Here is a 12,645-nt window from a genome sequence, read left to right as displayed (position 1 = left end):
TGAGCCACAAATCCACTCTGGCTTTTTGGGGTGTGATTTAATATTTTGGACCTTCTCAGCAGCCTGGTGGACACTGGGAGATCTCTGTGGTCAGCTGTGGGAATAAAGAAGTTTTTTCTGTTCAAGAGAGAGGGGGAATGGATTTGTAGAGAGTTCTCAGGGCTGACAGGAGCTCACAGCTCTGTGTGCAAACTTGGGGGTAAATGCTGACTTAGACATGCCATGGAATGGGACAGATGTTGTTGAAAGAGAAATGGAGCTGGAGAAAAGTTTCAAAGGATGGCCTTGCAAATAAAACTGGATACTTTGGAGAAACAGAACAATGAAAGACGCATTGTGGTAGAGCAGGAGGGGTGATTTTAGATAATTGGCTTTTTACAGCATGATGATAGGCCAAGAAACAGTGTATGTAATTAAGAAATAATTGCATATTCATAGACCCATCATACATTTTCAATCTTTTCTACAAACTATTTTTCATATTTTAAGAACTGTTTTACATGGCCATTCTGAGTTTGTCTTTTTAGAGCATGCATGTTTTTTGGCTGTGGTTTTAATTTATTTTTTATTAGCCTTAATTTGGGCTGTGATCTTCAGTTTTTACAGATGGTTGGTGTTGGTAGCTGGTATATTAGCAGTAGGTGTTTTTACTGGGTGTTATTTAATTAAGTAGGTAGTTTAGTTACTACAAAGACACTTTATCAGCTGATGTTGAAGAAAAACTATATTTTAAAAACTATTTCAACACAACATATATGGTATCCACTTGAATATTTGCAAAAAGCCAATACCATAATATGTATTTATAGCAGGAGGAGCTGGGATCATCCACTCTCCCCTGTGGAAAACCCTCTGGAGGGGCTGCAGATCTCCACAGTGGGGAAGAGGCATTTCACAGCTCGTTAAAAATAGAGGAAATACAAATGCAGCCCAGTTACCTCTGACTGGAGGTGCTCCCAACAGGGGAAGTGACGAGCCAGAATCACACCCTTTAATTATAGCAGCCTTTACATAAGTGTCAGATAAATGTGTTTTAGGATAGGTGGCACCTCGCTTCCTCCAGAACTGGCAAATTAGACTCATTTATTACTTGGAATTCCAAGGATTAAAGCATCCCATCCACCCAGGCTGTTTGAATTAAACCTGAAAATTCACCGAGTCCCCTGTGCCGGGATGGATCCCAAACAGCACAGCCCTCCTTCCTGTTAAAACAGAAATTCATCCCTGTTCCTCTGGCGGCTTCAGGGACTTCCAAATCCCACAAATTCCATCCCATTCTGCTGGAAAACGGGGCTGGAGGGGATCTCAGGGGGTTCTCCAGCAGAAACTGCTGCCACTGCTCCAGATTTTTATTTATCTCTGTTACAGAGGAGGAGGGAGAGGGGCAGAGAAAACCCTTTAGAGGGAAAGGGGCAGAGAAATTCCTTTAGAGGGAGAAGGAGCGGAGAAATTCCTTTAGAGGGAGAGGGGCAGAGAAATTCCTTTAGAGGGAGAGGGGCAGAGAAAATCCTTTAGAGGGAGAGGGGCAGAGAAATTGCTTTAGAGGGAGAAGGAGCAGGAGTGGGGCTGTGCCAAGTAATTCAGGGGAGTGAGGAGCTGGCCTCCTTCCCAGGGATGGAAGATTTCTGGAGATTGCTGATGGTCCTTGCCCTTTCTATTAACAAAATCCATCCCTGGGCTCTCCTGCTGATGTCAACAAGAGCAGCTTTCCATGGGGGACAGCAGTTTTCTTCAGCAGGAATGCAGATGGGGGAAGCTGAAACCCCAGGTTTGTGTTTTAGGTGAAGCCCCAGGTTTGTGTTTCAGCTGAAACCCCAAGTGTGTGTTTCAGGTGAAGCCCCAGGTTTGTGTTTCAGGTGAAACCCCAGGTTTGTGTTTCCTGGGGAGGATGCTGATGGAGATGTGGGTTTGGAGCCCTCTGTGTGCTGGCAGGAGTGGATCCAGACCCAATCCTGCTCTTAATGCAGCCACTAATGCTCTTTCTTAATGCTCCCTTGCCTTCTGGGCTGGATTTTTTTGTTTTTTCCCCTCACTATCCCTAAGTAAAGTCAGGAATCCAGAAGCAGGGAGAGGCCACAGAGAACTTGGCTGTGTTGCTGTTGGGGTTTTGCTGCTCAGGGTTGAGATTCCAGGAGAATTTTCCTATTCCAGTGCTGCTCCCCTGGGGGGGCTCCCAGGTGGAATTTGAAGGGAGAATTTCTGGGTCCCTCCCAGCTTGGTGCAGTGCAGTGCCTTGGCAATCTGGATCCTGCACATTTATTAATTTATTTATCCCAGCAGTGTGTTCATTGCTCCAGCTCCTGAAAGAGCCACACAAGTGCTGTCGTTGGATTGAGGAATCATTCCTTTTCTCTGGTTCTGTATTCACACCCTCAGAAAAGAAAAACAAACCTGCTGTTCCCACATTTGGGTAGCTCAGGAGTGACTAAATAATGGATATTTTGGGATGGATGGATACATGTCTCAGAGAGATTTCCTTTGTACTCTAATTAAAAATAAAGAGGATGTGAATAATCTCTAATGGCAGCAGATATTTGGAGGAAGCCAAGTGTTTTGGAGGATATCAAATATTCTTTCCCCCACCTCCAACCTGGAGATATTTTGGGCTGGGTTATATCCTCAGTGCATTAAAAGTTTTTTATTTCATTTACATTTTTTTCAAAATCTTTTGTGCCCTTGGAAACGTGGAGTTGTGGGCTCCAATTAATGTCACCAATGAATGCTATTTAAAAAAAAAAAAGAATAATGCAGCAACTGAAACCATTCAAAAAATGACATTTTTTTAAAGGTTAGAGTTTAACAAGGCTCATTTCAGCTCTTCAGCCATTCCATGTTTCCAGCAGCTTGTTCCTGTGTTGGCCTGAACAGTGGAATTCCCTGCTGGATAACATCAGCCCCCCATTCCCTCAGAATATTTATTTTATTTAAATTACCTCCCAGTCGACTTAAAAGAGCTGGGTGTCTTCCTCCCTCACCTCAGTGTGTGTTTCTTGGATAAATTATCTCATAATATTCAAAATAGCCTTTGATTCAGAATTCCTCTGTATTACAGGGATTTGTATTTTTAGAGCATCTTTAAGCAGCCCTTTGAGTTGAGTCATTAAATATATATTTTTAATAACCTCTGTGTCTTAAAAGGAAATGTAAGGACTGGAAATCAAATAGTGATTCCCCTGATTTCTGAATTAAGTTGTTTTATTACAAATCTGTGTGAAGTTCACTTTTTTCTCTTCATCTTGTGATTTCACAGCCTTTTTTTTTTTTTTTTTTTTTTTTAATTTTTTTTTTTTTAATTTTTTAAAATTTTGAGCTGACCAATGATTCTTTCACTCTGGAACATCACAGGTCTTCAAGGACTCTGTAGAACTGTAAAAATTAACTCCTGGATTGGGAGTTTTATGAACATTTCAAAGTTGGGATCCTCCTCCATCAGAATTAGTAAATTTGGAGTAAGACTTAGCATAACTTTGGGGAATCTTCATTTGAATTTGTAAGAAACTGTGAATATGGGAATATTCACAAGAATAACACCTTTGGCTTTGCTTCAGGTGTCTGTTGGACACTTCCATGGGATTAAACTGGGCAGAACTAAAGGAAGATTTTGGAAGGAAAGGTGGATGAAGGAAATGGAAAATACAAATAGTTTGTGAAACTGCAGTGTGGGATCAGATTGCACTGAAGATGAGATTTTAAGTAATTGTTTTAATAAGGATAGGAAGTAAATTGTAAATTAGCTCTGTCATTAGTGTTTAATTATTTATTGGCTTTTTAATCACGTAGTGTTACACCAGAAGTTTAATTTGTAGAGCACCAGGAGGAACCTGTTTAAAGAGATTTGGTTTATTAATTTAGCTGTAAATCAGGTTCAAACTTCTATTCTTCTAATTCTTGGTGTTTAGGATTTGTCTTTCTTGTTTCCATGTGTGTGTTTTCTGTTAATTCTTAGTGTTTAGTCTGAGTGTCTCCAGGGTTTGTTTCTAAATATTGCTGGGGGGTGGAGGGATGGTTTTCCTTGGAAACCACCTGCTGTTCTCTGGAATCTTGAAGAACAAAGGCTGCATTTTATTGTAAATATATATATATAGATTTTTTTTTTTTTTTTTTTTTTATTTTTTTTTTTTTTTTTTTTTTTTTATTTTTTTTTTTTTTTTTTTTTTTGTAAATAATCTGTAAATAAATCCCAGAATTGGGCTGGAAGGGATCCCTGGGCAGCAATCCCACAGCTCTGCCACCCTCATGGAAAGATTTTTTTCCCTCATATTAATCTGGAATTTGTGTTTTATTTTATGGCCGTTGCTCCTCAACCTGCCACTGACACAACCAAAAGGAGCTTGGCACCAGCCTGTTTTGGGAATATTTATATGATTAATGAGCTCTCTCAGAAACAAAATCTCGATATTCAGCACAATTTCGATTGGTTTATTTTATATAGACAGAGCAGCGCTGGGGAAAACGTGAGGGGTCACTGCCTGAACTTGGTTTGCAGCTCCCTTTTTATGGAATGGTGTTCCTTGCAGTCATCCCCTTTATCTAGGTCCACGTTCTTTTCTTATTTTAAACATTCTGGTTTATACAAACTCCAAAACTTCTATGATTAACACGAATCATTTATCAATTATCAGAGTCCTCTCCAGGCTATACGGTATTGTTTTATTTATTATAAATAAGCAAGGACCGCCGTCAGTCCGTGAGGGGCCGCGAGGCGGCGCCAACGCGCAGCGGCGCTGGAGGGCGGCGCGTCCCAGCCAATGGCGTGGCGGCACTGGCGCGTCCCAGCCAATGGCGTGGTGGCACTGGCGCGTCCCAGCCAATGGCGTGGTGGCACTGGCGCATCCCAGCCAATGGCGTGGTGGCACTGGCGCGTCCCAGCCAATGGCGTGGTGGCACTGGCGCGTCCCAGCCAATGGCGTGGTGGCACTGGCGCGTCCCAGCCAATGGCGTGGTGGCACTGGCGCGTCCCAGCCAATGGCGTAGCGTCGCTGGTGCGTCCCAGCCAATGGCGTGGCGGTGCTGGTGCGTCCCAGCCAATGGCGTAGCGGCGCTGGTATGTCCCAACCAATGGCGCGGCGGTGCTGGTGCGTCCCAGCCAATGGCGTAGCGGCGCTGGTATGTCCCAGCCAATGGCGTGGCGGCTGTGGCGCGTCCCAGCCAATGGCGTGGCGGCTCTGGCGCGGCTCAGCCAATGGGAGGCGGCGGCGCGGCGGGCGGGAAGCGGCGCGGCGGACGCGGGGGGGGCCGGCGGCGGGAGGCGGCGCCGCCGCAGCGCTGAGGGAGCTCGGCCCCGCCGCCTGACCGCGCTCCGCCGCCGCGCTCCCCGGCCCCGCAGCGGCCCCCGCAGCGGCTCTCCATGTACGACAACTTGTACCTGCATGGGTTTGAAGACTCGGAGGCGGTGAGTGCCGGCCGGGGGGTGAGCCCGCGCTGCCCCAGCCGTGCGGGACGGGCTGTGCGCTTCCCGGGGGAACTGCCCGCCCGGCATCCCCGGCACGGCCGCTCTGGGGCAGCGCGGGCTCGGAGTGCTCGGCTCGCAGCGTCCCCCGCCGCCGTGTCCGAGTTCTGGCAGAACTGCCGGGACCGCCGCGGCCGTGGGCACGCCGCTCCATACTAAACAGGGCTCCGTTACATAAGGCGGCGTGGACAGCTCGTAAAACAGCCCGATAAAACATCATATAGAGTGTACGTCAGTGCAGACGCGTGGATGGGATGATGTGTCCTCGGGAGGATGGATGGGTCCTGCAGGGCTTCGCATCTGGAATTTTTTCCCTGCCTGTGTCAGTGTTGGTCTGGAAGTGCAATCCCTCCCAGGTGTTGTTTCAGCATCCCTTTATTTCAGGGAGAGAGGAGCAGCAACTGTGCCGAATTGACATGGATGCAGTGCACCATGTTGGGAGGAAATTCCGTATATTGGAACCTTCCGAGCTGGGTATTTGCGTTATTTCAGAGCTGTGCTGCTTAGAAACCTGGGCTGGGTTGGGTTGGGTTGGGAGGGTTTAAAGCTCATCTCACAGGCAGGGACACCTTCCACTCTCCCAGATTGCTCTGAGCTCCATCCAGCCTGGCTTTGGGCACTTCAGGGATGAGGAAACGCTTTGGGTCAATGTAGAAATTCCATGTGTTAAACTTTTCCTTTGGGTCAATGTAGAAATTCCGTGTGTTAAACTTTTCCTTTGGGTCAATGTAGAAATCCCATGTGTTAAACTTTTCCTTTGGGTCAATGTAGAAATCCCATGTGTTAAACTTTTCCTTTGGGTCAATGTAGAAATCCCATGTGTTAAACTTTTCCTGTGGTTTCTCTCTCACTGCTCGTGCTGCTCACAAGTGCAGATGAGTGTGTTGGTTCCTTTAGGGATGTGTTTTGGGATCCAGCTGGATGTTTCTGTAAACCAGGCAAACCATGAGTCTGTCTTGTGCTGTTTAAAGTCTTTCAGCAAAGTCTAACTATGCTGCTAAGAAGACAGCTTAGAAGTGCAGTGTTAGGGCTGAGAAAACTGAGTTACTGGATGGTGGCTGGTGTAGAAGAAATGTGTTAGTTATAAAAGTTCATCAGAGCATGCAGGTAAATGTGTGCTGGATTTCAAGGTGTTTTTCAGATGCTCAGCTCTGTGCATTCCCAAAATCCCAGGGGATTGGAGGGGAGATGAGCCAGTCCAGCCCCCTGCCAGGGCAGGGTCACCTGGAGTTGGTGGCAGGAATTCATCCAGGTGGGTCTGGAGTGTCTGGAGAGGGAGACCCCACACCCTCCCTGGACAGAATTCCAGTGCTTGGCCACCCTCCATGGAAAGTTCTTTCTCTTGTTGAGGTGGAATTTCTTGGGGTTTAGTTGATATTTCAGTAAACCCCAGTGATCTCTTCTAAAAACATTATTTGGGAAAAGCAGCTTTAATGGCAGCAGAGACCTGCCTGTTGTTCAAACATCTGGGTTAGGATTTGTGCTGGAAGAATTGTGTTTATAGATGGGGGAACTTGGTCTTTAAATGGCCACTTGGAAGGACTGGGATGAAGAACTAATCTCCAGATTCCTCTTAAGCAGTTTATGATAATGCAATTTTACAGCTTTTTAAATTTTACAGCCTCCCTGTAATTGAAGATGCTTTTGATAGACCTAATTTCCAGAATCACAGGAATATGTGAGAAACTCCCTCTCCTTAATAAAAACACCCCAAACCCTAAAAGCAATCTGGATCTCCTGGTTGTATGGAAAAACTGGAGGCCAGAAATCCCCAAGGCTCGGGCACAAAGCAGTTAAAATTCCCTGAGTGCCTGTTTGCTCCTGAACCACTTGCTTAAAACATTAAACCTTATTATTTTAGCTCCTGACTCAGGGATTGGGAATGCCTGCTGAGACAATATCCTGGCAAACAGGTAGTGGGGATGGGTCACATGAGTGCCACTTTCTGGCCAGGGAGAAGCCAGGGAGAGGATTGAGGCAGCAGGAGAAGAAATTGGGCTGGAATTCTGCTTCCCTGCGGTGAAGAGCAGAGGAGTGTGAGTGCAGGGATGAAAGCAGAGCCTCTCTGCATTGTTCTGGGTCAGGACCTGGAAGAGCTGGAGCAGCCCCGGGCTGATGCTAATTGCAGCAGGAATAAAGCACATGAGTCACAGGAGTGCCTAAAGTGGGCACTTGCCCTCATAAAACCCATCCAGCCAATCTGCATCAGAGGCAGAAGTCAATGAGTGGCACTTATCTCCAGCTAACACACTCATTTTTGGAAAGATTCTATAAAATTTACACCTAATTTCTCCTTATTTGCTGCTCAGACAACACCAGAAGTGTGCAGGTGAAATTTTCCTGTTAAAACCAGCAACAAATGTTTTTTTTAACAGTGAACAGATATTTCCATGATATTTGTAACAGCAGCTCTTATTATAATAGGTGTTTGTGCGTGTACATTTGTATAAAACATGCTAAAATACCGTTTTTATTGATGGATATATAAAGAAATGAGTGTGTGCATGGCATTACAGTCCATTTCCAGCTGTGATGATTAACGTGAAATAGATGATGCAGGGGCTGCTGTGAGGCTTTTTGCAGGAGGAAAATTACACTGCTGGAGCTGAGAAAAACTCCCAGTGATTGTAGACAAAAGAAGTCATTTCCACATTTAGGAAAAGAGGTGCAGGGATAGGGAAGTGAAGAATTCTGCAGGGACAAGTGTTCTTGTGAGGAGCACAGAAAGATGGAAGGGGCATCACTCTAAATTTTTGCCTTGCTTCTTGTCCTGCCTTGTGATTTTTATTTTTTTTTTTTTAATTTTTTATTTTTATTTTTAGGCCTTTTTTTCAATTATTTGAGTAGTTCTAAACAGGGTCACCCTTTTGGGAGTTCAAGTTTGTTTGCCTTGTAGGGAATTATTTCACATTGATCACAAGAGGATATAAAAGCCCATTAGCACAGGGGCTTAAGGCAGTGAGATGAGCAAATATAAATTAATTTGGTTGTACCTTTCCCAGTTGAGAACTCATTGTCTTGTGTCTGTGGTGGGGAGGGATTGGAATGCTGCTCCATAGACCAGTCCTCTGATTTTGGGAAAGACTCCACCTTATTCAGAAACAAACTTCAGTGAAACCTTCCCATAAGAAATCACTTTTCTTCTGTAAAATTGCATTTCCATTCAGGCAGCATCTCATTAAAAAAATTTGGTGTTCATAGGGACTCAGCACCAGTGGGACCCACCCTGGTAATTAATGAATTAATTAATGGTCTCAGTTAGCTGTGAAAAGGGCCATGAGCAGGACGTTGTTCTAGGGTTTGTCTCATACAATTCTGGAGAGCATTGCTGAGAATTTTTAGGAAAAAGGTGCTGGGAATAGTGGAAGAACATATTCTGTTCTCAATGGTCAGCAGGGTGTTTTGAGGACACTCTACTCCCCTTGCTTTTTATATTTTTCAGTGACATTATTCCTCAAAGCTGCCGTTCCTTCTGCTGCCAGCTTGCACTTTACTCAGGAGACAAGAAGATCTCGGTGTGCTGCCCAAGCAGAAAAAGTGATTCTAGAGAAACAAACCTTGGTGGGGAAGTTCATACCCAAATACTGATTGGGTTTGTGCCTGGTGCCTCTCTGCTGAGGGGAGGAGAGGTGGGCTTTGCTCTCTGCATCTCAGCTGTTGTGGGTGGAGTAACAATCAGATTGTGTGTTTAGAAATGCTTTCCATGCTGTCTCTGATCACCCATTCCATTCTGGAGAACATCTCTGTGCAGCAGCAGCTGAGCAAGCAGAGGCTTTATCCAGCTGCCAGACAAAACCTGGCATTTCAGTGGGGCTGCTTAGAAAGGTTTCAGGGGTTATTTATTGGGTGTATCATGTCCACAGGGCATTTCTGAGATTGAGGGTTGGTAGTGGAGATCTGATGGGTTTTTTATGTCTTGATGGATTTTGCAGGCAGGGACAATTTCTGTATCCCAGATTGCTCCAAGCCCTGTCCAGCCTGGCTTGGAGCATTTCTCTTCCTTAATTTGCCCATTTCAATTAGTGCAGTTTTTAATATTTAATCCAAAAAGGCTGAGTGCTGTCAGGACCTAGGCATGCAGGATCTTTTCCCTAACCATTTACCTGCTTGCTGTAGGATTTTTAGATCCAAACATGTGCTAAACTCTGCCTTGACTGGAACAATAATCAATATTTTCCAACAAAAAGAGATTACCATTTGCCCATTATGCCTCCTGAATTCTCTCTGAAATTTGGCTTTTACATGGTCAAAGCTTTTGTGTGTTTTTGACAGCTTCAAATCTGTTTTCATTTCTATTAGCCCTTAATAGATTGCCTTGACTAATGAATCATCAGCTGCCTGATATTTATCTTGTGTGGAAAGGGCTGCCTGGAAGGCTGCAATGTGGTTTGTTTGGGGGTTTGCTGGGGTGGTTTTGCTTAGATTTTCCTCCTAAAATATCCAAAGTTCTACTACTACAGCATTAGCTCTGCTTGCCTTGTTTTGTGCTCTTGTGAGGATGGTTTAGTGTCTGACTCAGATCTTCTGTTCTTTAAATGCCACGTTGTGATTTGATAGTATAGGAGTCAAATAAAACACTCAGTAAGAATCATAAGTCATTTTTATAAATTGCTGTTTGCTGTTTCCATAGAGGTGCTTCTTTTTTACCAGAAATACTTTGAAATTAAAAAAAAAAAAAAAAAAAAAAAGAATAAATCAGATCCATAGGGATCCCAGGTGCAGTCAGGGTTTGCTTGCAGCCTCTCCTCAGCTCCTGGTTTGTATTTTTCCACAGTGCTTGGTCACTGGTTTTCATGCCAACTCTGAACTGGTTTCAGTTCTAGAGTGTCTTCTTTTGCCATGTCCTTTCCTTCTTTTCACATCTCAGCATAAATATCCACTCAGGTGCAATATGTGGAGCACAGTGAGCAGCTCTGTCCACCCCAGAGCTGATCAAGTAAATTGGATTTTTGATTTGGAGGATATTCCAATGCCCAGAGCCAGCCAAGCTCTTCACCAGCACAGAGAGCTGGAGGAAGGCAGCAGTGCCTGAATACACAGTACAGGATGGAAATCTGCTTTTTCTGTTTCTAAAGAGTTATCAGGTGTGTTGTGTCACAGTCAGTGGTGGCACTGACAGAAATGTCCTGTTCCCTGGGAGGTGTGTTGTGGCACTGACAGAAATGTCCTGTTCCCTGGGAGGTGTGTTGTGTCACTGACAGTGTCCTGTTCCTTGGGAGGTGTGTTGTGGCACTGACAGAAATGTTCCTGTTCCCTGGGAGGTGTGTTGTGGCACTAACAATGTCCTGTTCCCTGGGAGGTGTGTTGTGGCACTGACAGTGTCCTGTTCCCTGGGAGGTGTGTTGTGGCACTGACAGAAATGTCCTGTTCCCTGGGAGGTGTGTTGTGGCACTGACAGAAATGTCCTGTTCCCTGGGAGGTGTGTTGTGTCACTGACAGTGTCCTGTTCCATGGGAGGTGTGTTGTGTCACAGTCAGTGGTGGCACTGACAGAAATGTCCTGTTCCCTGGGAGGTGTGTTGTGTCACTGACAGTGTCCTGTTCCATGGGAGGTGTGTTGTGGCACTGACAGAAATGTCCTGTTCCCTTGGGGACATGTTGCTGTAGGTGCTGTGCTGGCTGCTCTCAGTGTGCAGGAGGATTTAGTTTTTAGTTGCAATGTCCTTTCTGGCCAGAAGAGCCCTCAGCCCTCATGGGACAGGTTTCAGGGTGAGGTGACCCAGGCATCCACCCTGTCCCTTTTCCTGTTCACAGAGCCAGGTACAACCTGAATACCCCTGGTCTAACAGGTCCAACTTTATCACAGCCTTTAATCTCTTAGGATAAGAATAAAATCATGTTTCTAATGGTTATTCCCCTGTGCTGCTGCTGTATAAAAATCTCCTGTCCATGCAGGGTTTCTTGGCAATATTTTAACCCCCATTCCCTCTGTGGTTGGTGGATTCCCTATAGAATGTTTCTCTCTTCCTTGGAAAAACCATGTGTTCCAAGCTCATATTGTGTAAGGAACATTACTTGAACTAAAATGTGCCACTGAAGTGTCTGCTGGAACAAGGAGAGTGGGCAAAACTACTTCAAACTATTTATTTCCAAAGTTTCTGACAAGTAAGAGAAGTAGCTTGACCCTCACTGTGGTGCTTGGTGTGGTTAAAGTGTCCTCAAGATGTTTTTGCACACTGTAAATCAGAGTGTTGGAGCTCTGCACTTGTTATTGATCTCCTATTGGGAAATGAACAGGGTATTGACAGATGGAAAACCAGACAAATGGGTTAGACTTTGCCTCCCTCCATTTTTCCATGCTAATTACAGCTCTGTTGATTTTTGCTTGCTCTGCCCCAAGGAGTAGAGTGGTAGTAAGTGCAGTACATTGCTGAGTAGTCCTGGAATGGATTCATTTCAGGAATGCATTAAGTGATATTTCCCTTTAATAGATCAATGTAAACATGCAGGATGAGTGGGAGTCTGGGAGGAAAGGAGTCAGGCTCTGGAATGTTTCCCATTACACATTCAAAATTCATAGACTGGTGGTGGATATGTAGAAGTTGTTTTGAGAACTTGGCTTAGGCCTTCAGGCTTGCACACTTAGACACTGGATGTCCTTTCAGTGCTGATGCTGAGGATGTTCTGTCTGGTGGAATATTTAACAACCTTGTTAATTGTTTAGCTTCCCTACTCTGTACTGAATGTAGCACACAGGAATCTTTCCTTTCTGTTGGCTTCCTTAGAATCCCAGATTGGTGTGGGTTGAAAGGAGCCTTAAAGCCCATCCAGTTCCACCTTCCACCATCCCAGAGCCCCATCCAGCCTGGCCCTGGACACTTGCAGAGACAGGCACAGCTTCTCTCAGAGCCTCTGTGCTTGGATATAACACACAAACCCATCAGATCCCACAGACTCTGGGCTGTCTGCAGGAGGAAATTCTGTCCTGTGATTTCTTATTCAGATTCTCTGCATGCAAGTGGTACCTGCTGAGGGGGAAGATGCCTTCAAAGGGATGTAACTGCACAGATATTTTGTGTCTTCCTTCACAAGCAAGGATTTAATTTATAAAAGATGTATGAGATCTCTTTGGTATCAGAATGGAATGTTTTACATTCCACAACAACATGTAATTATTCATAAAGCTTGTCTGCCTTTCTTCTGGATGGTCTGATCTCACACAGGTAAAGAAATCCCAGTTGTGCCCTCAGAGTAACA

At 45.0% G+C, this 12,645-nt stretch overlaps 1 protein-coding gene across 6 annotated transcripts in view; it reads left to right on the top strand.

Moving 5' to 3' along the window:
* CACNB4 (calcium voltage-gated channel auxiliary subunit beta 4) overlaps window positions 1–12,645 on the top strand; it is a 75,047-nt gene that overhangs the window by 25,101 nt on the left and 37,301 nt on the right. For 2 of the 6 annotated variants that reach the window (XM_056495846.1, XM_056495849.1), the window contains exon 1: window positions 5,235–5,392. The exons of 3 other annotated variants lie outside the window; for them this stretch is intronic. In XM_056495846.1, the coding sequence (XP_056351821.1) occupies window positions 5,348–5,392 (45 nt within the window). In that variant the 5' untranslated portion in view covers window positions 5,235–5,347. Of the gene's footprint in view, window positions 1–5,234; window positions 5,393–12,645 lie in introns of those variants that run through there. One more of the 6 variants, XR_008840909.1, reaches the window with a different exon arrangement.

This window comes from Oenanthe melanoleuca, chromosome 7 (genome assembly GCF_029582105.1).
Source record: "Oenanthe melanoleuca isolate GR-GAL-2019-014 chromosome 7, OMel1.0, whole genome shotgun sequence".
NCBI lineage: Eukaryota > Metazoa > Chordata > Aves > Passeriformes > Muscicapidae > Oenanthe > Oenanthe melanoleuca.
The sequence above is the reverse complement of the archived record's forward strand: the minus strand, read 5'-3'. Positions and strand labels throughout refer to the sequence as shown.